Source organism: Hylobates moloch, unplaced genomic scaffold (genome assembly GCF_009828535.3).
Source record: "Hylobates moloch isolate HMO894 unplaced genomic scaffold, HMol_V3 SCAFFOLD_6, whole genome shotgun sequence".
Taxonomy (NCBI): Eukaryota; Metazoa; Chordata; class Mammalia; order Primates; family Hylobatidae; genus Hylobates; species Hylobates moloch.
The window spans coordinates 102,198,954-102,225,181 of NW_026652281.1; the positions used below are offsets into that span (position 1 = coordinate 102,198,954).

The following is a 26,228-nucleotide window of genomic DNA, read 5'->3' on the forward strand; positions in this document are numbered from 1 at the left end:
AACTGGATCCGTAACCTTTAAGGGGCAGAGGAGGCCAGTCAGAGTGAGGAGAGACAACGACATCCTTACACGTCCATTTATTAAACAAGAGTTCCTTCATGACAATTTAATACAATAGTTATTAACGATTAGTGTTGAGAAAATTATTTCCCTCTACATACAAAAATACAGATTTGAACACTATGAAAAAGATCAAGACAAGTACCATGAAAAATTGGTCCTTCAAATGAAAGGCGGAAAATTGAGGGCAATGTGAGGCTTTGCCTGCTGTCGGGGACAAATCAATAGCAGCAAAGCTTTGGGGCCCCGACCCACTCCAGACATACAGACTTGAACCCGAAAGCCAGGCCAGCCAGGGGGCGCCCACCCAGGGCTTCCACGTCAGCTGAAAAACCAAACATATAAACCTAAGTTTGCCCAATGGGCATCACCTCAGAAAGCCCACAGTTGTGTCTTTAAAATGCCGAAATGAAAGAGACTTGACAAGTAAAATGTGATCGTTGTTAACATTGCCCCCCCCAAAAGTGCCACCAGGTGAAGTACCACGGAGAAATCATATTGGAAAGTTACTATTTAGCCATCTGACTTGACTTCCTTGGTTATCAAATAATTACATATTCTGACCCTTCAGAAGGACACCAAAATCTACAATTTTATGTTTCAATCCATCCGTACCTTCATTTGCAATGGCTCAGCTAGTTTACTCAAGGGTTTTGGAACCAGACATAACTCAGGTCCTGCAGGAAGGAGAGGCAAAAGGAGCCGGTAAAGAGTATGTGTCTGTGTCTTGGTGTCATCTAGCTCCTCACAGCAAACAGCCTGTTTTGTTCAGGCCTGAAGCCTGGGAAAGGCCGCCGAGCCTAGCCAGAGCATCCACAACGAACCAATCTGAGATCCGAGTGGAAGGTGAGAGCCCCAGAGCCGGGTGAGGTCCCCCGGGAAGCTTCCCACTCTGCAGCGCAGCAAGGCTGCGCCTCTGCAGGACGCCCGCACTGATTCTGGAAGGGGCCGGGGCCAGAGAATACGCTTGGGCTCAGTTCACCAGCCCAAACCACAGGGGAAGGAACTGGACACCGGCCTCTCACCATTTTACACCCAAAGACAGGAGGTCAGGGCTCTGATGCTACTCTTTTGTTTGTAAAATATGGAACCACTTTCTTTGTACTGTTTGAGGTGAGCAGTGGCTCCAAACTGACCAAGTGGTTAAAAAATGCCAAATGCAATTATACTGACTTATAATTATTTCACAGAAATATACTCTTACTCTCAGACTATTTAAATAAGCAGGAACAAGATGTGGGAGAAGCAGCAGCAGAGAGGAAAGAGGAATAGCCAGGGAATTTTTTTGTTGTTTTTTTTCTTCTTTAAAATACATATGAAGTGTAAAGAGAAAATGGCCAAAACCTCAAAACTACCATTGTTGAAAACAATATTAAAAGGACACAATCTAAAATCATGCTACAAAAATAGTGTTATCTTGTTTAACTAAATGTACATCTTTTTTTCCAATTCCATGATTGACAAGAGTGCTTATGCGACGCATGGAAGGCACCAGAGGTGAAGTGATTATTTGCCTTAAAATATACAAAGAATTGCCTACTTTGAAAAAAAAAAATAGTCATACTTGTAAATAAATAGTTTAGTGTTTCTGCCATGGGTTCCTGAACCCCTACAAATTTCAACATATACAAATAGTTTCAATTCCTACCATTCTCTTAGAGGGAACCACGTCAAACAAAATCAAGTTAGGAACAGCACTGATTTTATCCAAGTAGGTCAATTTGAGGCAAGATTCAAAAACTCATTTTAAAATGGGTTACAGAATGAAAGAGTTGGGAACAGGCAGCCCCCTTTGGGCCTGGGCCAGCCTACAAGTCCATCCCAGGTGTCCTGCCCTCACATCTGCCAGCCCTCGAGCCGGCCAAGTCTCCCTTCAAACCCTGAGTACTTGCCTTCCTCACTTCTGCAAAGAGGGGAACAGAGTCTTGAAACTTGCAAAATCGATTCTGGAAAAAGCAGGCAAGCAAAGCAGGGCCTGTGGGGGGAAGCAGCGTGAGTCAGGCCTCACCCTGGTGCAAGGGCACCAGGTCTCCCTCCTCTCCCCTCGTCTCCTCACCATCCCTACGCATGACTGACTTTCCTGATAAAAATGGGATACTTCCTACTGGATGTCAGCACTGTCATCCTAAGGCAACTCAGACATGATAGTTTTAGACTATGATCAAATCTCACACAAACCATTATCAGAATCTTGTTTCACACCATCTCTCTTTTCAGGCAGTTATGAAAAGAAACTCTGACCTGGCCCTAAATCCCATCAGCAAAGCTGACTAAGGTGGTCTGAGATATGTTCTTATTCCTAAACTCAAACTTTAAAAGTTCCAATAGCTCCCTGGGGTCCAAGCCAAAGGCTCCCTGGCCTTTGTGTATTATGTATCCCAAAGAAAACACGCCACCCCAGGGGTCTAGATGGCAAGTCACCCGAATTAAAGCCTCAGCATAAAAAAACAAACATAGACAACAGACTTACCCTATGAAATAGATAACACCATTCAAGGACCCATCATCTGAACTTTTCTAGGCAAGTTGCCAGTGATTCAAACTCAGCAGGTTTGTGGGTGATTTTTTCCTTACTGTTAACATTTGTGGAGTAGGAAAAACTAGAAAGGAAAAAAAGAATCCCAAAGGTTGAAAAACTGTATCCAAATGGAAAAAGAATACATTCCAGACAAAAGAAGGGAAAATACAATAGGACCCACTCCGCTTCAAGCTGAAGAATGTATAAATCCTACTCACTTGCATGAAGAATTAAACAGAATATTCACTTTCAGAAGAAAATTTTTCTAGACCTAACAGATATTGACGGTATTTTCTCTCACAGTTTCTAAATAAAAGAAACATAAAAGGTCAAATATTTTAAATTACTCTCAACCAGACAGTTCTTGTGATTTGAATGATATCTGCTGAGAAGAGAAGAAACACAAGATTCTATAAAGCGCCAGGGAAGTTTACAAAGCTGAAAGCTGAGGGTGTCAGGCCTGCATCCTGTCTGAGACGGCAGCCAAGCCAGCTTCAGAGTCACCTGCTGGACCCACATGTTCCTGAGCCAGATGCCAGGAGCTCACCCACAGCACGGGGAAGACCTGTCCCCAGCATCCCACTCTTGCCCTCAAGCTCACTGTGGAACACAAGACAGCTTTCAAAGACAAGAGGACAGGAAGGCAGTTAACCAAGTACACGTTTCCAAGACAGGCTGAGCTGTCTAGTGCTGATAGCAGACACATGGGGCGTTCCAGGCCACTGCTTCCTCCCTCATCTCCCAGACCTGGCTGTGTGTGGACCTCACCAGCCTACCAAGCTGTTGGGCCTGGACATGGGTGCTGATAAAATAAGACAAACCTGGAAAAAACCCTGGATTCTGCAGCTTCACTAGGAAATAACAAGGCACCTAGAGACTTCACAAGCTAATAATGGCGGTCCCTGGAGCAGGAAGCAATTTGTTATTCTGCTCAAGAGAATCCAACAGCAGCTCTTGGCCTAGAAACCTTTTTCCCCTTTCTGATACCTGTTTAACATCATTATTTCTCTGTAAACAAGATCTGGAGAAAACGACAGTCAGGCAGTGGCACAAAGACTTCATGATTGTTTTGTTTTGAACACAGATGAGACAATAGGAACCCTTAAATCATCACTGCCTTGCAGAATCACTAAATTGTTCACGTGTCTCCATGCTCTATTTATCTCCTAGGTGCTCAGACCAACCCACAGAAAATCTGGCACAGAGAGGGATTAGACCTCAGTCCACCTCTCAGAGCACATGGATGGGTGAGGGGTTTCTCATGTGAATCTACAAGAAAAGGTACGCCTGGGCCACACGCAGGACATGACACACACTAGGGTTGTTCAGGGCTCATTCACTGCAAGCAAGAATTCACGTACATGAGTGCACAAAGGTGTTGCAGCTTGGTCTCCTCAGGCTTAACCCAAGACTGACTCACTAGGACAGCTTCCAAGAACCACAGATGAAACTGCAAACTTGAAGAGAGTCAAAATGTTTTCAATTGAGTCACGAAGCTCTCCCAGAAGCACCTGACATAGGGTGGAGGTCAGACACATTCCCTGGCTGCCCACAGGCATGAGCCTTCCTACCAGGGGACAGTAATAGGGCCCGAAGGGCTGGGGGTGCCGCCGGCTTCCCAGGGCCAAGCCCTCAGAGCTGGGCCGGCCCTGCTCATGCTGGCTTCAGCTCACGTTGCCAAGGAAGATGTGTATTGGGGCTGTGCAGGCTGCCACATTCTTGCTTTTTCTGTAGACAAAAGTCACCTCCCTCGGATGGCTGTTTACTTCAAATCAAACTTCTCTGACGAGATTTTAATCTGTAACTGCGTCTGCTCTTCCCAGCTTTATGTGGGGCCAACAAATATCTCCTGCCTTTCGTGACTGTAATCCCTCTTTAAGACAGGGAAAACATATTTCCCTCCCATGCCTTCAGCAGTGTGAAAGAAGGATATCAAAGACAATCAGAGGGAAAAAATACCAAATCCACCCAATTAGTGCCAAAATAAACCTTCTCTGAGGACGTCGGTGTTTGCAACCATCTAAAACCACCAGAGGTTCCACCAAATGCTTGAGGGTTTCAGCTGTACAGTGTCCAGGAAAAAATCCAAATGCACACAGCAACTGCAGTTTCTTCAAGTTTTGCTTTAAATGTGAAAACAAATATCGTCCCACCAGAACACTGAGAAAAACTAAGGTCGCTCAGCCTTCAAATGCCCCAAACCAAACTGATACTGGTCCCTATTGAAACTATTAAATGCAAAAACGCTTCCTTCAATTTGCCAAGAGGTCATTTTAAGGCCCCCAGATATAGATTGTCTTCTGTTTGCATACAGAGGCAATATAAGAAAAATATAGGCGTCTTCACATTCACTGTGGACAACCCTATTCCCTCTAGAACTTTCATCACCATGTGGTCTATACATGATGAGATGTGCAACCACACATTACATCAACTAGAAAGTGTCCATGGCACCACTTCCGGTTCTAGTGGGAGTTAATTAAATACAAGGAGAACATTTACAAAACCACCGAGGAGCCTCATGGCACAAAGGATATTAAATAGTTACAGGGACATAAATAATTCTGAAGAGTCTATCACGAAGATGCAAATTAACTCCTAAGTCACTCTCTGGCGTGTCATCCTTTTTGGTCATTCATCTGCATTTAGTTTCAGTGACTTCAGAACTATTTCTTGCAGCCGACAACATATCCTCAGGAGGCCGACCACCTGCCCCCCCTTTCACCACATGATCAAGTGGTTTTACTGAAGTGACCTGGGAAAACTTGAGCAACAAGCCCACCTGAATGATGCTCTCGTTTTCAATCTCACTTCAAAGGTGGCCTTTTTTGGGGGCCAAGTAACATGATTCCCAGCAGGAGATTTCTGATAAAGCTCAGGGTGGTCCTTCAGAGTGGGCCCCATTTAATGCAAGGCTGAGCCTTTGTGGCCCTATTTTAAAAGGAACTCTCTAAGGCAGGTAAGCCCAATTTTGACTTTGCAAACACACTCAACAGACCTGCCAGGCAGCACACCCAGCTGTGAGCTGGCCTGGCTGCCCTCTCTGTGGGAGCACAGGCTAGCAGGTCAGCCCCTGAGGCAGACATGGTGCTCAGCCACATAGCCTGGGCCACTGCTCCAAACTCAGATCGTACTGAAGGTGTTCGTGCAGGGAGCTAACCCCAACTCCGACCCCCAGCCCAGCAGTGTTGCCTGATCAACACTGTGAGATCAGATGCTGTCCTTTTCTGGGGAATGAGACGCCACATGTGCATAAGGGGACGCTTTCTTGCACAGACCCCCCGCCGCCCCCTCGGAGTTATTTATTACACAGTACGCTGCTAAAGCTGTCAACATTTGTCAGCACTTGATCTTGGGGATTTCTCCACATTACTGCAAAATCTTCCTGCCACAATAAGTGCTTTTTGGTGAGGGCTAAACACAAAATGTTAGAGCTAAAGTGAGGTTTGTAAACATTAAAAACAGTTCAAAGAGGGAAAACCTGACAAACTAAAACAACTTTTTTCCATAAAAGATATAATTAATCTCTAATTTTTTAAAAAAACTACTGCATCATGGGGACTCACTGAACTCATTCACCACATACAATAATCTTCACTTTATCAAGAATCAATCAGAAACCTTAAGTAGCTAGGATTTTTCCCCCCAACAACTCCCAAAAATGATGTCTATAGTTATGACACTGAGGCGCCCAAAGCGACAATTAGTGCCTTCTGAAACATGGGTGGAAGGGTGTGTTCTGGTGCAAATTCAAGTATTTTCAAATCCTAGACGAATCTGCTCAGAATCATTTTAGAACTCTTTGCAGGCATTTAGAAAATTAGCACACATCCCTAAAATAGAGGGGTGTGTGTGTGCGTGTGTGTGTGCGCATGTATGCATGCTGTTTTTTAACTCAAACACATACCTCCCACCTGCGGTTCATGAAGCCAGCAAATGGGCAAGTGCTGTGGCCGGTGGAATAGGTTTATTTCTTTCATGGCTTTTACCTGAGAAGGTAAAATGACTGAAAATCTGCAATTCAGCCTCAAAGTATTTAGGGTAGGCAGGAAACTGGAAAACAAGATAGTCCCCATAACAAGATGGTCCCCATATTCCTGGAGAAGAATCTGGGGTTCAGGAAGGTGATTCATTTGAGGAAGAATCAAGTGATTTCTCAGCAGAGTAGGAAACAAAAGGTCACCCTTCCTTGAGTCAGAGGTCCCTGGGAGCCATCCTCACAGGACATCAGCTTTCCCCAGCCCTGTGGCCTTTGGGCTGGTGCTGGCTGCCTGGGGGCCCTGGCACGGAAGACGAGGAGTAGGCTGGATCCCAGCACGCAGACTCAACACTGACTTGGAGCAGGTGGTGCCTAAGGCTGCCTGAGAACCACTGCCGACTGACCGTTCCAATGCTGTCCCTTCACTCCTTCATATTTCCCCCCTCTTAGCAGCCCCATTTAATCCAAAGTCTTGTTACAAATACACATGACAAGGTGGCTCAGAGTCAAAGTAAGCCTGTGCTTCAGGGCAGGTAAGACCTCAAGTGGACCTAGGCAATGACGCCGGCTGCTCCACAGCCCCAAACGCCGAGGAAGGTGGGCCTCCCGACTCCACCGCGGACCCGCCCACTGGGCCACTCGGGAATTCCTTTCCCAAAATGAACTTTTACCAAAGAGGACAAAATTCAACTGAATCACATGGAAATCTGACACGACAAAGGAAAGAAAACTTGACTGAGAGACAGGCACGAGGACGGGAGGGAGGAGGATCCAGGCAGGTCCTCACGTGTCCAGGCGCTGGATCTCCGGGCGACTGTCCACATCCCTGGACTCCGTGCGGGCTCGGATGTAGTCATTGGTGCTTTGCTGGCGGACGCTGACTCTCCATTTCTGCACTGCCAGGAATGTGTTCACTGCATATACCGCAGTCGCCAAGAAGCCAAATATCTAAAAACACACCAGCACAGTTAGTCCTCGGGCACATGGCCTAGCCCCTCAAGGCTTCCGTGGTGACCCAAGCCACATGCAGCCCCTTCCTGCTCTGCCAACTGATCATTACAACCCTGTGCCTTCATTCCTTGATCTTTTCCCCCTCTCAGCAGCCCCATTTGATCTAAAGTCTTGTTTCAAATATATATGACAGGGTGGCTCAGAGTCAAAGGGAAGCCTGTGCCCAGCCCTGCTGGATGTGTGGCTGTCACACCACGGCTGAGTCTCTAGTCATGTGAGACACAGAAAATCTTGCCTCACCTAAAGACAGCCTAAGGTTTCCTTTGAAGTATTTTGGACCTATAAGAAAATAAATCACAGAAGTACCCCTTTTACTGCACCTTCAGGGCCTCTGGTCCCAGATGAGAAAATATAGTGCAGACAAAATGTAACATAGACAGAAAATCAGGGTTTCGTATGTGGGTCCCAAATCAAGCCACACGGCCAATGTTCCACATCACAGCCCCCATCCCACACCTGCCTCTCATGGGGCAGCTCCAAGTAAGCAGCTCCAGAGTGAGAAGCACAGAGTTTTAATTATTAAGACTGACAAATCTCCTGAGTGGCACCTGGGAGAGCAGCTAGTTTAATCATTTATAAACCTTTTAATCCTCCCATTACAAAAAGGACACCTGTTCCTCATAAACTGAGAACAATACAGAAATGCAGGGCATGGAGAAGGGAAGTCCTACATTATCTGGTTCCCACCTGCCGTGGCATTTCCACCTTGAAATGTCATGTGACTGCTAAACGGTGTCATGACTGCATTCAAGAACCCTCCCTTTCCCAGGCAGGTAAGGCTCTTAAACAACATCACTGACAGACATTGAGGACTGTGTTGGAAACGAACCAAAGCAGGGGTTCTTGTATCTGTATCATCCAGAGGGTTAATTCAAATACATTTCTGACTCAGTAGCTCTGGAGCGGAGCCTAAGGATGTCTAACAGACGCCGAGGCTGCTGTTCTGGGGCCCATACTTTGAGAACCACAGCACTGAAGGGACACTGGGACCCCCACTGGCCCAGTAACATCATCTTTAGCAAAGGAAAAGCCACAGGAGGGGTAGCAGGACACATGCCAGGGACAGGTGAGCAGGTCACAGGAGGTGCCCAGATCAGCCTGCTTTAACCATTTGAGTTTGCTTACCACGGCAGCAATTTCTGCTCCGGCTCTATGGTTTAAAGCAGCCAGTACGATTGAAGCAATAAAGAAAAGGAAAGTGCTGAGTCCAGTGTTGACCAAATCCTAAAGAGAGAGACAAAATAAACCAAGTGAAAAGAACCATTCCATCTTTGCTCTAAAAGCAACTGAAGAACTTTCAAAATAAGACCCACGATACCCAACCTCCCTAGTGGCTCCATATTTCAGTCTCAATGTCACAGGGTTACTGGTCACACAAAAGAAGGCAAAGTTAACAGTTTATGACACTACTTGATAAATCACCACCACAAAATCTACATTTTCACCAACCCCACTACCCTTTCTGAAGAAACAGTAACCAAAATTGCTAACAGTAATTACCATTTAGAGGTCTGGTGCCATCTTTTAAAAACCACACTCTGGGCCGGGCGTGGTGGCTCACGCTTGTAATCCCAGCACTTTGGGAGGCCGAGGCGGGCGGATCACGAGGTCAGGAGATCGAGACCACGGTGAAACCCCGTCTCTACTAAAAATACAAAAAATTAGCCGGGCGTGGTGGTGGGCGCCTGTAGTCCCAGCTACTTGGAGAGGCTGAGGCAGGAGAATGGCGTGAACCCGGGAGGCGGAGCTTGCAGTGAGCCGAGATCGCGCCACTGCACTCCAGCCTGGGCGACAGAGCGAGACTCCGTCTCAAAAAAAAAAAAAAAACAAACCACACTCAAATCATCTTGCTATGGACAAAGCTCCCCAAGGGTACAAATGTACTAAAACTGGTGAAATCCCTCCAGCATTCCCCACACTCACATGTGACATTCAAAACAAACTTTCACACATAGAGAGCACACTTAGCCAGACTTCACACTCTTTCTCAAGCAGTCTTTCAAGCCTCTATGTCACTAAAGCCTGGAGAATTTTCTCCTAAGCTTCTTGCACAGCACGCATCCACCGTTTCACAGATTTAACTCGTCTTATTTGTAGAAGGGAACATAGCAGGGTAATGAAAGGTCACAGCCTGAGCAGGGTCCAAACCACCCATATGACTTTGGACAAGCTACTTTGTTTCTGTGCTTTACACGAGAATATACCCCTTCCTCCCAGAGTTGTTGAAGGAATTAAATGGAACCATACAGGTGAAGAGCCCAGCATGGTGCCTGGCCCACAGCTACGGTCGCCTACACATTTACTGTCACTTCTGTTATTACTACTTTGGCATGAGGTCCCCCAGTAGCCTGGGTCATACCAGAGTACCTCTAAAACCTCCATAGGAAAAAAATTCAGGAAAAAGCACAAACTGCCTGAGTGCCAGGCTGATTACACTATCCACACCTGATGGGTCCTCTGGTCTGGCCTGGCTCCAAGGTCGATTTCCTCTTTTTGAAGATGTAAAGATGGCTGGTGTGGTGGCTCACGCCTGTAATCCCAGCACTTTGGGAGGCTGAGGCAGATGGATCACTTGAGGTCAGGTGTTCAAGACCAGCCTGGTCAACATGGTGAAGCCCCATCTCTACTAAAAAATACAAAAATTAGCTGGGCATGATGGCGCATGCCTGTAATCCCAGCTACTTGGGCAGCTAAAGCATGAGAATCACTTGAACCTGGGAGGCAGAGCTAAGATCGTGCCACTGCACTCCAGCCTGGGTAACAGAGCAAGACTCTGTCTCAATAAAATAATAAAATAAGATGTAAAGAGACAATGCTGGCATGATAACAGTGCTGAGCCTTGCAGCAGACACCCAACCTGCTCCTGGCTCATGGAAAGCTCTGCTCAGATGCATCTGCCAGCAGGATGGGTTTCAGCTATGACCTGCGTAAGCCAGGGCAAATTTTTCACAAATTCAAACCAGGAAGCGTTTAGTTACACTCAGCTCTGGGTAAGATGCTGTAGGGGTAAAAAGAGAATATAAAATATACTTCCCAAAGGAAAGACCATTCAGAAACGAGGGGAATATACAATACACTGTGAGGTCAAACATCAAATAAAACAGTATCGACATTAACAGTGACTATATAAAAACAGAGATGCAGCAACGGGCTAGAAAACAAACAGGTCAGGCACTTTGGGAGGCTGAGGCAGGTGAATCACCTGAGGTTGGGAGTTCGAGACCAGCCTGGCCAACATGGAAAAACCCCGTCTCTACTAAAAATACAAAATTAGCTGGGTGTAGTGGCACATGCCTGTAATCCCAGCTACTTGGGAGGCTGAGCCAGGAGAATCGCTGGAACCTGGGAGGCAGAGGTTGTGGTGAGCCGAGACTGCGCCATTGCACTCCAGCCTGGGCAACAAAAGCAAAACTCCATCACAAAAAAAAAAAAAAAAGAAAAAGAAAAAAAGAAAACAGTCAAAAAATTTAAAGTTGTAGGAGTATCAGTAGTTTTAAATTTGCTTTAGTAATGATCATTAACAATAGTGAGTGGAGAATGAGATGATGAATGGGATCAGCGAATACAGGGAAAAAATATTTCAAAAAGCTATTTTAAAAAGATAAAAAATAATCTTTCAACATGATCTGAGGCTAAGGGACCAGATTAAACCAGAGGAAAAAAACGCCAGCAACTACTAATAAGAGCATAACATATCTGCCTCCTCAAATCCCACTGAATCATATTTAAATACTGAAGCACTTGCTTAAAAGATGAATCTAAATATAATTGAGCTTCTAGGACTGTGCTGTCCAATAGGGCAAACACTAGCCATGTGTGACGAAAGTTAAACTAATTCATATAAGATAAAAAATTTCGCTCTTCAATCACACTAGCCACAATTCGAGTGCTCAGTAGCCACGTGTGACAAGTGGTCGCCTCAAGGGCAGAGCAGATCAGAAAACATTTCAATTGTCAGAGCAGCTGCTGTGGCACCACACTGCCCTGAGATCAATGACTAGGTCACAGAGAAGATGGGGAAAGAAGGACATGTGAAACACTACCATGAGGGTGCACACAGCCAACTCAACTGCAGGACCTTCTACAGGATAAATGACCCAGTTTTTCTAACAAGTCAACAGAATAAAAAGAGAAAGGGGGGCCAGGCGCAGTGGCTCACGCCTATAATCCCAGCACTTTGGGAGACCGAGGTGGGCGGATCACCTGAGGTCAGGAGATCGAGACCAGCCTGGCAAACATGGTGAAACCCCGTCTCTACTAAAAATACAAAAATTAGTTGGACCCTGTCTCTACTAAAAACACAAAATTAGCCGTGGCCAGGTGTGGTGGCTCACATCTGTAATCCCAGCACTTTGGGAGGCCGAGGTGGGTGGACGGCCTGAGCTAAGGAGTTCGAGACCACCCTAGGCAACATGGCGAAACCCCATCTCTACTAAAACACAAAAAATTAGCCAGGCACAGTGGCATGCACCTGTAGTCCCAGTTACTTGGCAGTCTGAGGCAAGAGAATCGCTAGAGGCTGAGGCAGAGGTTGCAATGAGCTAAGATCTCGCCACTGCACTCCAGCCTGGGCGACAGAGTGAGACTCCCTCTCAAAAAAAAAAAAAAAAAAAGTTAGCTGGGCATAGTAGCACACGCCTGTAGTCCCAGCTACTTGGGAGGCTGAGGCAGGAGAACTGCGTGAATCCAGGAGGTGGAGGTTGCTGTGAGCCCAGATTGCGCCACTGCACTCCAGCCTGAGCAACAGAGGGAGACTCCGTCTCAACAACAACAAAAGCACGGGGGTAGGGGAATGGAACTGTTTGCAGGGACCTTGTTTGCAGCAAGATTTGAACAAAACAAATGTAAAAAGACATTGTGAGACAAAGGGGAAATCTGAATATGAACTGGATATTAAATAAAATTAAATATTGCTAATTATGTTGGGTATGACAATGGAATGGTGCCATTTAAAACATAATGCTGTATTTTAAAAAGAAAGGTAGTGAGGAAACAAATGAAAGTGTTAAGCAACTATTGAACAACTACTTTTAAAAACGTGTATTCCTACCTAACACCTTAAAGCAAAATAAATCAAAGAGAATAAAAATTACATTTGAAAAAGTAAAACCACAAAAGTATGTGTGTGTGTTTAAATAACCCTGGTCAAGAAGAACTTTGTAAGCATTATACCAAATGCAGAAACCTTCAAGTACAATCTTGGCAAATATTAAACCTTAAATAACCATTTGACAAGATGGTCAATATTGGCCGGGCACAGTGGCTCAAGTCTGTAATCCCAGCACTTTGGGTGGCCGAGGCGGGTGGATCACTTGAGGTCAGGAGTTCGAGACCACCCTGGCCAACACGGTGAACCTCCGTCTCTATTAAAAAAATACAAAAAATTAGCTGGACGTGGTGGTGGGTGCCTGCAGTCCCAGTTACTCAGGAGGCTGAGTCAGGAGAATTGCTGGATTCTGGGAGGCAGAGGTTGCAGTGAGCCAAGATTGCACCCCTGCACTCCAGCCTAGGTGACAGAGCGAGACTCTGTCTCAAAAAAAAAAAAAAATGGCCGGGCGCAGTGGCTCACGTCTATAATCCTAGCACTTTGGGAGGCCAAGGCAGGCGGATCACCTGAGGTCAGGAGTTCAAGAAGAACCTGGCCAACATGGTGAAATCCCATCTCTACTAAAATACAAAAATTAGCCAGGCGTGATGGCAGGTGCCTGTAATCCCAGCTACTCGAAAGGCTGAGACAGGAGAATTGCCTGAATCCAGGAGACAGTGGTTGCAGTGAGCCAAGATCGCACCACTGCACTCCAGCCTGGGCAGCTGAGCGACACTCTGTCTCAAAAAACAAAAAACAAAAAACAAAAAAAGCTCAGTATCTTTAATTTATAAATAGCTCTTGCATATTAATAAGAAAAAGTAACAAAGTGAGGAAAGGAAATAAATAAGCAATTTGAAAAAGAATACTAATGGGTAATAAGCAGGAACAAATATTCAAATTTACTTATAGCCAAAGAAATGAAAATTAAATTGGCAATCATATACTACTATTCACCCGTGGGATTAGCAGACTATACACCTGGGGTAAGTGTGTGTGTTGGAGAGAGTGAGAAGACCACCAAGAAGGGCTTCAATGACACAACTTCCTGGAAAACCATTGCCAATAGGTATCAAGGGTTTTAAAGAGGTTCATGTCATTTTCCTATGAATCCCACACTTGGAAATCCCGCTGGGAGTGGTGGCTCATGCCTATAACCCCAGCACTTTGGGAGGCCGAGGCAGGCGAATTACCTGAGATCAGGAGTTCTAGACCAGCCTGGCTAACATGGCGAGACCCCATCTCTACTAAAAAAATACAAAAATTAGCTGGGCATGGTGGCACATGCCGTAACCCAGCTACTCGGGAGGCTGAGGCAGAGGAAGCACTTGAACCTGGGAAGCAAGGGTCGCAGTGAGCTGAGATCGCACCTCCAGTCTGAGACAGAGCGAGACTCCGTCTTGAAAAAAAAAAAAAAGAATATTGGGGGCCAGGCATGGTGGCTCCTGCCTGTAATCCCACCACTTGGGAGGCTGAGGTGGGTGGATTGTTTGAGCTCAGGAGTTCGAGACCAGCCTGCGCAACACGGCAAAACCCTGTCTCTACAAAAATATTCAAAAAAATTAGCCAGGCATGGTAGTGCGTTCCTGTAGCCCCAGCTACTTGGAAGGCTGAAGTAGGAAGATTGTTTGAGCCTAGGAGGTCGGGGCTGCAGTGAGCGGAGACTGCGCCTCTGCACTACAGCCTGGGGGACAGAGTGAGACTCTGTCTCCAAAAAAATAAATAAATAAATGATATAAGGCAAAAAGGTCCAAGTATAAGGAAGCAAACAAAGTGCTCAATAGGGGAGTTGTTCAATAAAATGGTTATTTCCATAATGGAACACTATGCAGTCATTAAAAATAATCATGTAGTTGTATATTTAACATGTAAGGTACAATAATTTAAATGAAAAAGCATGACTTTAATGGTTCTATTTTTCTGCACTCACATATCACAACACACATGCATACGCAAAAAACAGTCTACAGAGAACAGTTTAGAAGGATTTATACTCAAGTATTTTAAGTGGTTACCCTTCATTGGGTCGTATCACGTATTTTTAAACAGCTTTATTGAGATATAATTCACATACCGTAACATATACCCAATTAAAGTACACAATTCAATCACAATGTAATTTTAGAACATTTTTAGCACTCCAAAAAAAGCCTCATACGCATTAGCAGTTATTTCTCATTCCTCCCCCAACCCTAGGCAACCACCAATCTGTTTTCTGTCTCTATGGATTTGCCTATTCTGGACATCTTTTTTCCCTGTGTGTGAAATCTGCCACAAATATTCTGGACATTTCATACAAATAGAATGACATAACATGTGTTTTGTGCCTGGCCTCTTCTGAAGGCATGGCCTGCCCCTTCACACCTGTGGGATATCTCGTCAGGTGAGATGAGAGACTGAGAAAAGAAGTAAGACAGAGACAAAGAGAAACAGTGGGCCTGGGAGACCGGCACTCAGCATACCAAGGATCTGCACCGGCACCAGTCTCTGAGTTCCTTCAGTTTTTATTGATTATTATTTTCATTATCTCAGCAAGAGGAATGTGGTAGGACAGCAGGGTGATAATAGGGAGAAGGTCAGCAAAAAAAACGTGAGCAAAGGAATCTGTGTCATAATTAAGTTCAAGGGGAGGTACTACGTCTGGATGTGCACGTAGGCCAGATTTATGTTTCTCTCTGCCCAAACATCTCAGTGGAGTAAAGAATAACAAGGCAGCATTGCTGCCAACATGTCTCACCTCCTATCTCAGAATTGAACAAATGTACAATCGAGTTTTATACCGAGACATTCCGTTCCCAGGGGCAGGCAGGAGACAGTGGCCTTTCTCTATCTCAACTGCAAGAGGCCTTCCTCTTTTACTAATGCTCCTCAGCACAGACACTTTACGGGTGTCAGGCTGGGGGACGGTCAGGTCTTTTTCATCCCACGAGGCCATATTTCAGACTATCACATGGGGAGAAACCTTGGACAATACCCAGCTTTCCAAGGCAGAGGTCCCCGTGGCTTTTCGCAGTGCATTGTGCCCCTGGTTTATTGAGACTAGAGAATGGTGATGACTTTTACCAAGCATACTGCTTGTAAACATTTTGTTAACAAGGCACGTCCTGCACAGCCCTAGATCCCTTAAACCTTGATTCCATACAACACGTGTTTTTGTGAGCTCAAGGTTGGGGCAAAGTGGCTGGGGCAAAGTGGCTGGAGCAAAGTTACAAATTAACAGCATCTCAGCAAAGCAACTGTTCAAGGTACAGGTCAAAATGGAATTTTTTATGTCTTCCCTTTCTACACAGACACAGTAACAGTCTGATCTCTCTTTTTTCCCCTACATCTTCCATTTAGTATAATGGTTCTAAGGTTTATTCATGTTATAGCATGTATCAGTACTCATTCCTTTTTATTACTGAATAATATTCCGTTGTATAGATACACCACGTTATTTATCCTTCATCAGTTGATGGACATTTATTTCTACTTTTTGGTTATTACAGATAATGTAGCTATGAACCTACAAGCTTTTGTGTGGACAGTTTTCATTTCTCTTGGGTCATCAGACTTTTTTTTTAATTACCTATTATCTTCTAGTTTTGGGGTTTTTTTTGTTTTTTTTTGTTTTGCTTTGTTTTTTTACAATAAGCACTTATTACTCCCACAACTTGAAAGGCTCAATACTGGAATACTGCAAATCTTAGTCAGCATCAAGCACTTGAGTTCCTGGGCCATGAAACAAATCAAGGCTGAACTGATCACAAATGAAATATTTGTACACAGAATCAGCCTGGGGCTGTCACTGCAATCCTGGTTGGCCCCCAAACCAACGTGCTATGTGGCTGGCTCTAGCCTCTGTCCTATACATCCAGGAGACAAGAACATTTGCAAGAACTCGGCCCATCCTTTGCACTCACTTGTGCTTGAACTGCCCCAGGATCAAAGGGACAATTATAATGTTGATGACAGTAGCAGCTACCATCTATGGAGTCACTGTGCCAATCATATCGCTCCCAGTGAATTCTAACCTAATTATGATCCAAAATGCCCACAAGGCAGGACTTGTTATTTTGTTCTACTTTCATAGATGAGGAAACTGGGTCCCAGAAAGAATGAGTGTGCTATAATGAAAAACATTTAATCAAATCCTTGAATCTCTTGAGTGATATGAGCATCTTTTGTTATTCATAATGAGTCCCTTTCAATCATACCCAAGTTTATGCTAATGAAGTGACTTTTGTGGGAAGAGGGTGGTAGACAGTTTCAGGATAGGGGCAGGTCACCAGAAAAACCAGCCAGGTGATTAGAGAGTTGGAATTTTCAGCCCCATCCCCTGGACCTTCAGGGAAGTTAGAGGAGCTGGATGTTGAGTTCAATCACCAAATGGCCAATCAGTCATGCCTACCTAAGGAAATCTCCAGAAAAAAATACCTAAACGATGGGGTCTGGGGAGCTTCTGAGTGGAGCTCATTCTGACTCCATAAGGACAGAGGCTCCTGCATCTGAGGCCCTCCAGACCTCACCCTATGCATCTCTCCCATATGGCTGTTCCTGAGTTGTATCCTTTAAAACATATCAGTGATTGCTTAAGTAAACAATCCTGAGTCCTGTGAGTCACTGCAGAAAATGACTGAACCTGAAGGGCGGTGGAAACCATCGAATCTGTACTCAGCCAGACAGAAGTGCCAGGGCACCCCTTTTGCAGCTGGTGTCTAAAGTGGGGCCATCTTGTGGGACTGGGCCCTCGTCTGTGGGATCTGTGCTAACTCTGAGAGTTAATGTCAGAATTGAGTGGAATTGTTGAACACCCAGTCAGTGTCAAAGAATTACAGAACAGCTTGGTGTGGAAAATGTACTTGGTGTCAGAAAAAAAAAAACACAAGACGAGTCACGCCCAAGGGCTCAGGGCTCAGCCACTGGCCCCTGTGGGTAATTGCCAACTGTTCTCAACCCACCACAGCACCCAGCCTGGGTTCTGAGATAGAGGCCTAAGAGGTCTCCACGCCCACTAAGAAAGGGCAACCAAAGCGGAAGAAGAAAAACAGGACAGTGTGGGGGCCCAGGATGCGAGATGAGAGAGTATGGCAGGAAGGACAGAGCGCCCCACAGCAGACACCGCCAGGACGTTGAGTGGAGTGAGAACCCAAGAGCGACCAGAGAATCTAGGAACATGGAGGCCCCATCCCAGGCTCCTGACCAGGGGACTTTCAATGCCGCCAGACTGGAGTGGGCTGAAGACGAATTGGGGAAGACCACCACATAGTCAGGATGGTGGACTGGGGGAAGGGGCAGGGGGTGTGTTTGGCTGGAAAATACACATGGGAAGCTTTTGGGGTGTTGACAATCTCCCATTTGTTGACCCAGGTGGTGGCTGTATATTAAACTCCATATTTACTTTCATAATTTTTTCAGAATTTGACAATAAAAGATTAGAAAAGCGAGATTAGGAGAGGGGGAAGTAGAGAAGGCAGGTGCAGACCTCCTCTTCAGGGAAGTCTGGCTGAGCTGGCCCTGGGCTCTGGGGCCAGTTGAGTGGGAGCCACTGGCAGGCTTTTGGGATGGGGGAGGATCAGACATGCCTTTTAGATAGCACCACATCCCAGAAGGGAAGGGGAGGAAAGGAGGAGCCCCGTGGCACTAATCAAAGTAAACAGGGGTGGAATATGTGAGTGTATGAGCTCCCAGCACTTTGGGAGGCTGAGGTGGGCAGATCACCTGAGGTTGGGAGTCTAAGGCCAGTCTGACCAACATGGAGAAACCCCCTCTCTACTAAAACACAAAAAAATTAGCCAGGTGTGGTGGCACATGCTGGTAATCCCAGCTACTCAGGAGGCTGAGGCAGGAGAATCGTTTGATCCCGGGAGGTGGAGGTTGCGGTGAGCCAAGATTGCGCCATTGCATTCCAGCCTGGGCAACGAGAGCGAAACTATATATATATATATATATATATATATATCTCAAAGAACAAGTCCCACAATCCATCCAAAAAAAAAAAAAACCCAAACCAAAAACTTGACATTAACAGAATCTTTCAAATTCCATCAAATTATGCTTGTAGAAAATTATGCATTGTCCTCCTTATTTATCATTTCTCATCCATATTTATGTCAACCTGGGCTCCTGGAATGACCTGTGTTTTTAAATCTATACCAATCACACCCTATTTTAACCATCAGGCTGGCTCTGCTGGAGACAAAAATACTCCCAATACTCCCACCACCTTGTTATAGAAACACAACACAGCCAAGGCCAATCCTTCTGTAGCAAGTTGAAGAGCTGAGATCGGCCCTGAGGAGCTCACTTTTTCACCCCTCTCAGAGAACACTGGACAGGAGCTGCCTTTAATAGATACCATCTTGGTGGTGGCTCATGCCTGTAACCTCAGCACGTTGGAAGGCTGAGGTGGGCAGATCACCTAAGGTCAGGAGTTGGAGAACAGCCTGGCCAACGTGGCAAAACCTCGTCTCTACTAAAAATACAAAAATTAGCTGGACATGGTGGCACACGCCTGTAATCCCAGCTACTCAGGAGGCTGAGACAGGAAAATCACTTGAACCTGGGAGGCGAAGTTTGCAGTGAGCCGAGATCACGCCATTGCACTCCAGCCTGGGTGACAGAGCAAGACTCCATCTCAAAAAAAAAAAAAAAAAAAATTAGGTACCATCTCCTCAAGGTCATGTAAGGTATATGCCCTTTTATTGGGCAAACACACAGGCTTTATCTGCTCCAAAAGAGTGGAAAGTCTGGAACAGATCCCAAAGAACAGGATGGTGTTCTCAAGTGACCACATCACCACCCAGCCATGGGCCCAGGCCACCACCACCCAGAGGAAAAGAATGAGTATCAACTTCCCTGGGAAGAGATGCACCTCAACATGACTGGTGATGTGGTAGTGTGATAGTGAACAAGTGGAAAATCTTTCATGATTAAAATAGAAAAAGCAGAATTCCAGAAAGCTCACTAAATAGGTATTTCTGGGCTGGGCATGGTGGCTCACGCCTGTAATCCCAGCACTTTGGGAGGCCAAGGTGGGTGGATCACCTGAGGTCAGGTGTTTGAAACCAGCCTGGCCAACATGGTGAAACCCCATCTCTACTAAAAATACAAAAATTAGCTGGGCGTGGTGGTGCATGCCTGTAATCTCAGCTACTAGGGAGGCTAAGGCAGGAGAATCGCTTGAACCCGGGAGGTGGAGGTTGCAGTGAGCCGAGATCGCGCCACTGCACTCCAGCCTGGGCAACAGAGCAAGACTCCGTCTCAAAAAAACAAAAAACAAACAACAAAAAGTAGGTATTTCTGGGGATAAACACCAGTATAAATTAGTAAGAAATCTGAAGCATGGAGTCTTTTAACAGGTTAATGGCTGTCAGATAAACTGACAAAACAGAATTAAGGGGGGTCAAGTCAAACCTGGTGGAAGTAAACAGGGGAACAGTGTGGGTAACGTAACAGCAGCATGCCAGGACGGACACTTCTTACTCAGGTGAGATTAACATCGCTGCACTGGCCGCAGCCCCCACTGGTTTGAGGCCTTACCAGATGACTTTACACCCATTACCTCATTTTGTACTTAAAAAAAAAAAACCCTGCAAAAAAAAAATTATTATCTCCACTTTACTACTGCTGACACTTCACCAATGTAGGGCTCTCAGTGACTAGCCCAGGGTCATGCACAGCCCATTTTAGCAGCCACCTTGGACTTGAACCCAGCCCGGTCTGTCTGACTCAATGCCTATAATCTTAACCTTTCCAGCACCTGCTTCTTTGTCAAATAGGTCCTCCTGCAGGGTTTCACAGCCCAGCCCCTTACTCAACAAGTATTTACTCACAGGCCTGAGGAACACCAGGCAAGTAGGACAGCAATGAAGAAGATGCTGACCTTGACCTTGACCCTGCATCCATGGTATGAGCATTTTAACTGGGAGAGGTTTGCAAAGTTCTCTTAAACTGTCTACTGCATGCTCTGTAAGCATTTTCTTATGGATAACTAAACCTCATCTTAAAAATAGTTGAGACATTACAACCTGTCACAAAAACTCAGACAAAATGCTTCTAGTTATCTTGAGGTTTTACAGCTTAAATTTAAAATACCACCACATTTTTCTCAGCTTTTGGTGCTAAGACAAAAAACAACTAAGTTTTCAACTGATACCTACTTTTCTAGAACAGCAACTCTCCTTTTATTTTTCCTCCTTTAGGAGTCTGTGCTGGTTAGGACAACCCAGGGAGCACCTGTAAGGAGGACCTTCCCCACCCAGGGCACACCAGGAGAGCAGCCCTGCCAGGGAAGTGGCAGGTCCAGCCTCCTCCTTGGGGCCCACACTTTCTCATAGGCCCAGCAGCAGCCAAACACAGACAGAGCCACGTGTGGCTTCTGTGTGGCTCCCGATCTCAGGCAAGGGTAGCTGGTCTGAGGTGCTCTCCTCCTGCTTCTCCCTCAGCAGCTGAGGTGCCCATGGCGTTCTCATCCCACAGGCACAGCAGGGTGAGGCAGCCAACTGTGCTTACATGGATCTCCCTGACTGACTCCCTTTGAGCTCTTGCACATGCTAATTTGTAAATAAATATCAAGAAAACAAAATGATATTAAAATCCCCTTCTCATTCAGCACAGTAAGGATACAGTCTAGGAAAGGGGGTCTAGGACTGACCAGCCCTGTGCTTCCCATCTGATTAACAAGGGTGGCCAAACAGGGCTAAGAACCCAAACCATGGGGAGAAGAGGGCAGGTTTCCACTCAAGACTTTCTGATCAAACCACCAAACACCCCAGGTCCTCCTAGTTGCTTTGAATTTAATAATATTCCTAGGCTCTGTAAGTTACTGGCATTTTCATTGATATTTTCAATTCTTCCAGAATCAATATTTTTATAAATGGCTTTTAGGTCCAGTCTGAAAAGTATGTAAATGTCTACACTGTATTTTATTTCCCATATTCTCCAAATATCAACATGACCAGTCTTCTCAGATGATCGCAAAATTGAAATGACATCTTTAAGGTGGCCAAAATAATTGTTATGATGTTTCTCCCATTGGTTAAGATTCAGTTTATTTTGTAGTTTTACTTAACCCAGTAAAGAAATTTAAAATTTCACAGTTGAATTATAATGGAATATTTAAGGATCAAAATGAACTAGAACCAAACACAACCTGGAGAAATTCCAACTTTTCCTTGGAGCCAACCGGCACATGATCCTTTCATGGCCAGAGCGGCCGCTTATACTTACTGTCAGATTCCAGTTGATCTGGGGGATCCTCATGTGCAGGTTGAGACTGAACATAATCAGCAAGACGCCAGTCACCACAAACGCACTGCAGCTCACAAACTCAAAAAAGTAGAGGCCTTCACACGGGGAGCACGCCATGATGGTCTCTATGCAGATGAATGCAATCAGGGCCAAGATCTAGGAAGAAAATTGGAAACATATATGTATATATATATTTAGTATACATCTGCGGACATTATGTACCTGCCATGCTTATATAACACTGAACAACAACATACTGCCACTGAGTTTTCCGCTGGGGACAGCAGTGTAACTGTCGGAAATCAAACCTGCTTCAATTCTTACATAAAGAATAGGTGCAGGCATCTTAATGAAAGGATCAAATTACTAATGTAAACAGTGAAGGCCCCACCACATACACTGAAATAAATCTGGTGTGATGTGGCCCCTGGGTGTAAACTGCTGGCCCTTGGGAGGAAGCAGAAACATCTCTACAATGTTTCTAGGTCTTCTCCTGCCACCAGTAAGTAAGTGGGTGTTGCCTATGTGTGTTTCTAATTCATGGTCTCTACCACAATTATCCCAAACACTGGGAGAGCAGAATTCTGATGGGGTCTGACTTATGCCATCTGCAGTTACCTTGGTGGCTCCTGCTAAAGTCACACAGGTTAACTGGGACTCCTGATGGCTTTAAAACAATGATTGGTATAATCTCCTCTTCCCCCCATTAGGTGAGAACAAGAGGCCCACCTAATTAATTCATATGGTTTTTAAAAATATATTTTTTGAACTTGATCACAAGAAGATGGCAGCTTATTAAAAAACATTAAGAAATCTACCAATAATAGAATAAATTTCTAGGCTGGGCACGGGGGCTCATGCCTGTAATCCCAGTACTTTGGGAGGCCAAGGTGGGTGGATCACCTGAGGTCTGGAGTTCAAGACCAGCCTGACCAACATGGAGAAACCCCCTCTCTACTAAAAATACAAAATCAGCCAGGCGTGGTGGCACATGCCTATAATCCCAGCTACTCGGGAGGCTCAGGCAGGAGAATCGCATGAACCTGGGAGGTAGAGGTTGCAGTGAGCTGAGATTGTGCCATTGCACTCTAGCCTGGGCAACAAGAACGAAATTCCATCTCAAAAAAAAAAAATAAATTTTTTTCTTAAGGACCAAAGTACCATTCTGGCAGTATGTCCTAAGAGTTCACAGACCAAAAAATCAAATAGATATCAATGGAAATTACCAAGTGAACTTTTAAAGGGGGATTTCAGGAGAAGGAGGAGTCCCAAAGGCAGAGTTAATGGCCCTGTGATCAAAGAAAGGTTTCCAGCACCTAAAGCCAGATCAGTCTCAGGCTCCCGCTCCGCTCAGTTCAGTGGCATCTGAAGCCTATGCCGCTGCTTCCAGGCTGGCCTCCACCTCAAAGGTCAAGGAAGCAGAGGCAGGCAGCTCTGTGGTCCTCTAGAGACTTGTCCTTTAGAGCTTGTGAGAAATGCAGAATCTCTGCTTCCTCCCCTTGAACTACAGAATCAGAATCTGCTTTCTGATGAGATCTTTAGATGATTAAAGTGCCAGCAGCATCCAAGGCACGGGCTGTTCTGGAGCCTTTCTCCACCTGCTGCAGTCCTACTCATGCTTTCCAATGCTCCACTTGATGCTGCCGCCACCTCCTCCCCATGTCTTCCCTGACTGCTGCTCCCTATCAGACATCAGCTTATCCCACCCTCTCCCAGGAAAGCTGGTTCACCTATGATTGCATTCTATCCTTACCATATTGCAGCCTCTGCCTCCTGAGCTTTTAGGGGGCAGGGCAGTCCATCCCCGTCTACCCCCAAGGCACCAAGCACAGTAACTTGCACATAGCCGGCAGATGGGGGCTGAATGAGCCATTAGAAAACCCACATCTACAGTTCCTGGTTGACTGGTCAGTGTCTTCAGGTGAATGGAAGAGTGGTTCTGCCTTTCCCATTGTCAATACTTCTACACAGAACCGCTTTCCTAACAATATGTGGTTTTTTCTAAATCAACACATTAAAGACACGGGTCTTCTTTGTCAAAGGATACAAAATTTCAGTTAGACAGGAAGAATAAGTTCAAGAGATCTATTGTACAACATGGTGACTTAGTCAACAACAGTGTATTGCATTGTATTGTTAAGAGGAGATTTTAGGCCGGGTGCGGTGGCTCATGCCTGTAATCCCAGCACTTTGGGAGGCTGAGGCAGGTGGATCACCTGAGGTCAGGAGTTCGAGACCAGCCTGATTAACATGGTGAAACCCCGTCTCTACTAAAAATACAAAAATTAGATGGACATGGTGGCGGGCGCCTGTAATCCTAGCTACTTGGGAGGCTGAGGCAGGAGAATCGCTTGAAACCCAAGAGGCGGAGGTTGCAGTGAGCCGAGATCGTGCCACTGCACTCTAGCCTGGGTGACAGAGTGAGACTCCATCTCAAAAAAACAAAAACAAAAACAAACAAACAAAAAGAGTAGATTTTAAGTGTTCTCACCACACACACACACACAAAAAAGGTAAGTATGTGAGATAATGCACGTTACCTCGCTGGATTGAGCTATTCCACATTGTAAACACATTTAGAAACATCATGCTCTACACAGTAAATATAGAAATTTTTACTTGTCAATAACACAGAAGATATGGGTCTTTAAATATACACACTGTGCTTCTCCTAATGGCTCTTCTTATAATTTTCTATTGCACCATAGACTTTAATTCTCCATCTGAATTACATGCCTAACTTGCAATCAATTCACAAAAGAAATAGTTCACATAAGGGAAACTCCTAAACTTTCCCCTTTTTTTCACCCCAGTAATCAGATCTAGTAATCTTGGGCAAGAAATAACACACTGTACTGATGAGTTACAAATGTTTCTGGTATGCTAACTTCAACCATATTTGTGTGGGAAGGTAACACCTACATTCTTAAATATTAACATAAAAATGGCTTCAGGGATATGCAAATCTAATAGACCATTCGTTGTGGCAGTGAACAAAACAGACAAAAACTCCTGCTCTTAGCTCACAGTCTAATAAAGGAGGTTTTTTTTAATTACATTTAAAAACAGAGTGAGTTAAACAGTGGTAAGAACGAAGGACAAAAATGGAAGCAGGGAAGCTGAACAAAGCATAGCTGGGGCAAAGGTGTTTGAAAGTTTAGACACAGAGACCAGGAAGAGTGGCTCACGCCTGTAATCCCTTTGGGATTACAGCACTTCAGGAGGTTGAGGCGGGTGGATTGCTTGAGGCCAGGAGTTCCATACCAGCCTGGCCAACATGGCGAAATCCTGTCTCTACTAAAAATACAGAAATTAGCTGGGCACGGTAGCACATGCCTGTAATCCCAGCACTTCAAAAGGCTGAGGCGGGTGGATGGCTTGAGGCCAGAAATTCCAGACCAGCATGGCCAATATGACAAAACTTTGCCTCTACTAAAAATACAAAAATTAGCCAGACGTGGCGCTGCACACCTGTAATCCCAGCTACTAGGGAGGCTAATGCATGAGAATCCCTTGAACCTGGGAGGCAGAAGTTGCAGTGAGTGGAGATTGTGCCACTGCACTCCTGCTTGGGTGACAGAGTGAGACTCTGCCTAAAAAAATTTTAACATAAAATAAAGTTTAGGGTGGGCGCAGTGGCTCACAGCTGTAATCCCAGCACTATGGGAGGCCGAGGCGGGTGGATCACATGAGGTCAGGAGTTCGAGATCAGCCTGGCCAACATGGTGAAATCACTAACTGGGCATGGTGGCGCACGCCTGTAATCCCAGCTACTCGGGAGGCCGGAACGAGAGAAATGCTTGAGCCTGGGGGCAGAGGTTGCAGCGAGCTGAGATTGTGCCACTGCACTGCACTCCAGCCTGGGCGACAGAGTGAGACTCTGTCTCAAAAAAAATAATAAAAATAAATAAAGTTTAGACAGAGTGTCCCTGGAGGGTGCTAGCTGAGACAGAGTTGCCGAACATATAAGGGACAGCTGTCTGGAGAAAGAGCACTGGAGGCAGAGGGAGGAGCAAGGTGAGATCCCTGGGAAGGGGGTCAGGTGGCCCCTAGGGAGAATCACAGGAGGGAGGTCAGACCCAAAGAGCCCTTGGGTGCAATGAGGTATGCGGCTCTCACTCTGAGTGTGATGGAAGCACCAGAGAGTGGCAGGATCTCCTTTGGGTCTTAAAAGGGCCACCAGCTACTACGTGGAGAACAGACTACAGTGAGGACAAGGGCAGAAGCTGGGAGGAGAGTGAGAAGACCCTTACAACAATGAATAGGGCTGACCTATTACCTTGCAGAAATGACTTCACAGGTGTGTGACTGCACAGGCTCAGTCAGAAAAGTTAGCATGGTTC

The 26,228-nt window shown here is 45.5% G+C and overlaps 1 protein-coding gene across 3 annotated transcripts in view; it reads right to left on the reverse strand.

Annotated features, from left to right (window-relative positions):
- Nucleotides 1-62: 62 nt before the first annotated feature.
- Nucleotides 63-26,228, reverse strand: part of CMTM4 (CKLF like MARVEL transmembrane domain containing 4) — an 81,616-nt gene continuing 55,450 nt past the window's right edge. Inside the window, exons 2-5 of one of the 3 annotated variants that reach the window (XR_009214218.1) lie at nucleotides 21,865-22,041; nucleotides 8,694-8,792; nucleotides 2,797-7,505; nucleotides 69-2,660 (exon numbers count right to left, since the gene is read on the reverse strand). Coding sequence is in view for 1 of the 3 variants with exons in the window: in XM_032157558.2 (XP_032013449.1) it covers nucleotides 7,341-7,505; nucleotides 8,694-8,792; nucleotides 21,865-22,041 (441 nt within the window). In the remaining 2 variants the exon portion in view is untranslated. Of the gene's footprint in view, nucleotides 7,506-8,693; nucleotides 8,793-21,864; nucleotides 22,042-26,228 lie in introns of all 3 variants that reach the window. The other 2 variants (XR_009214217.1, XM_032157558.2) reach the window with 2 other exon arrangements.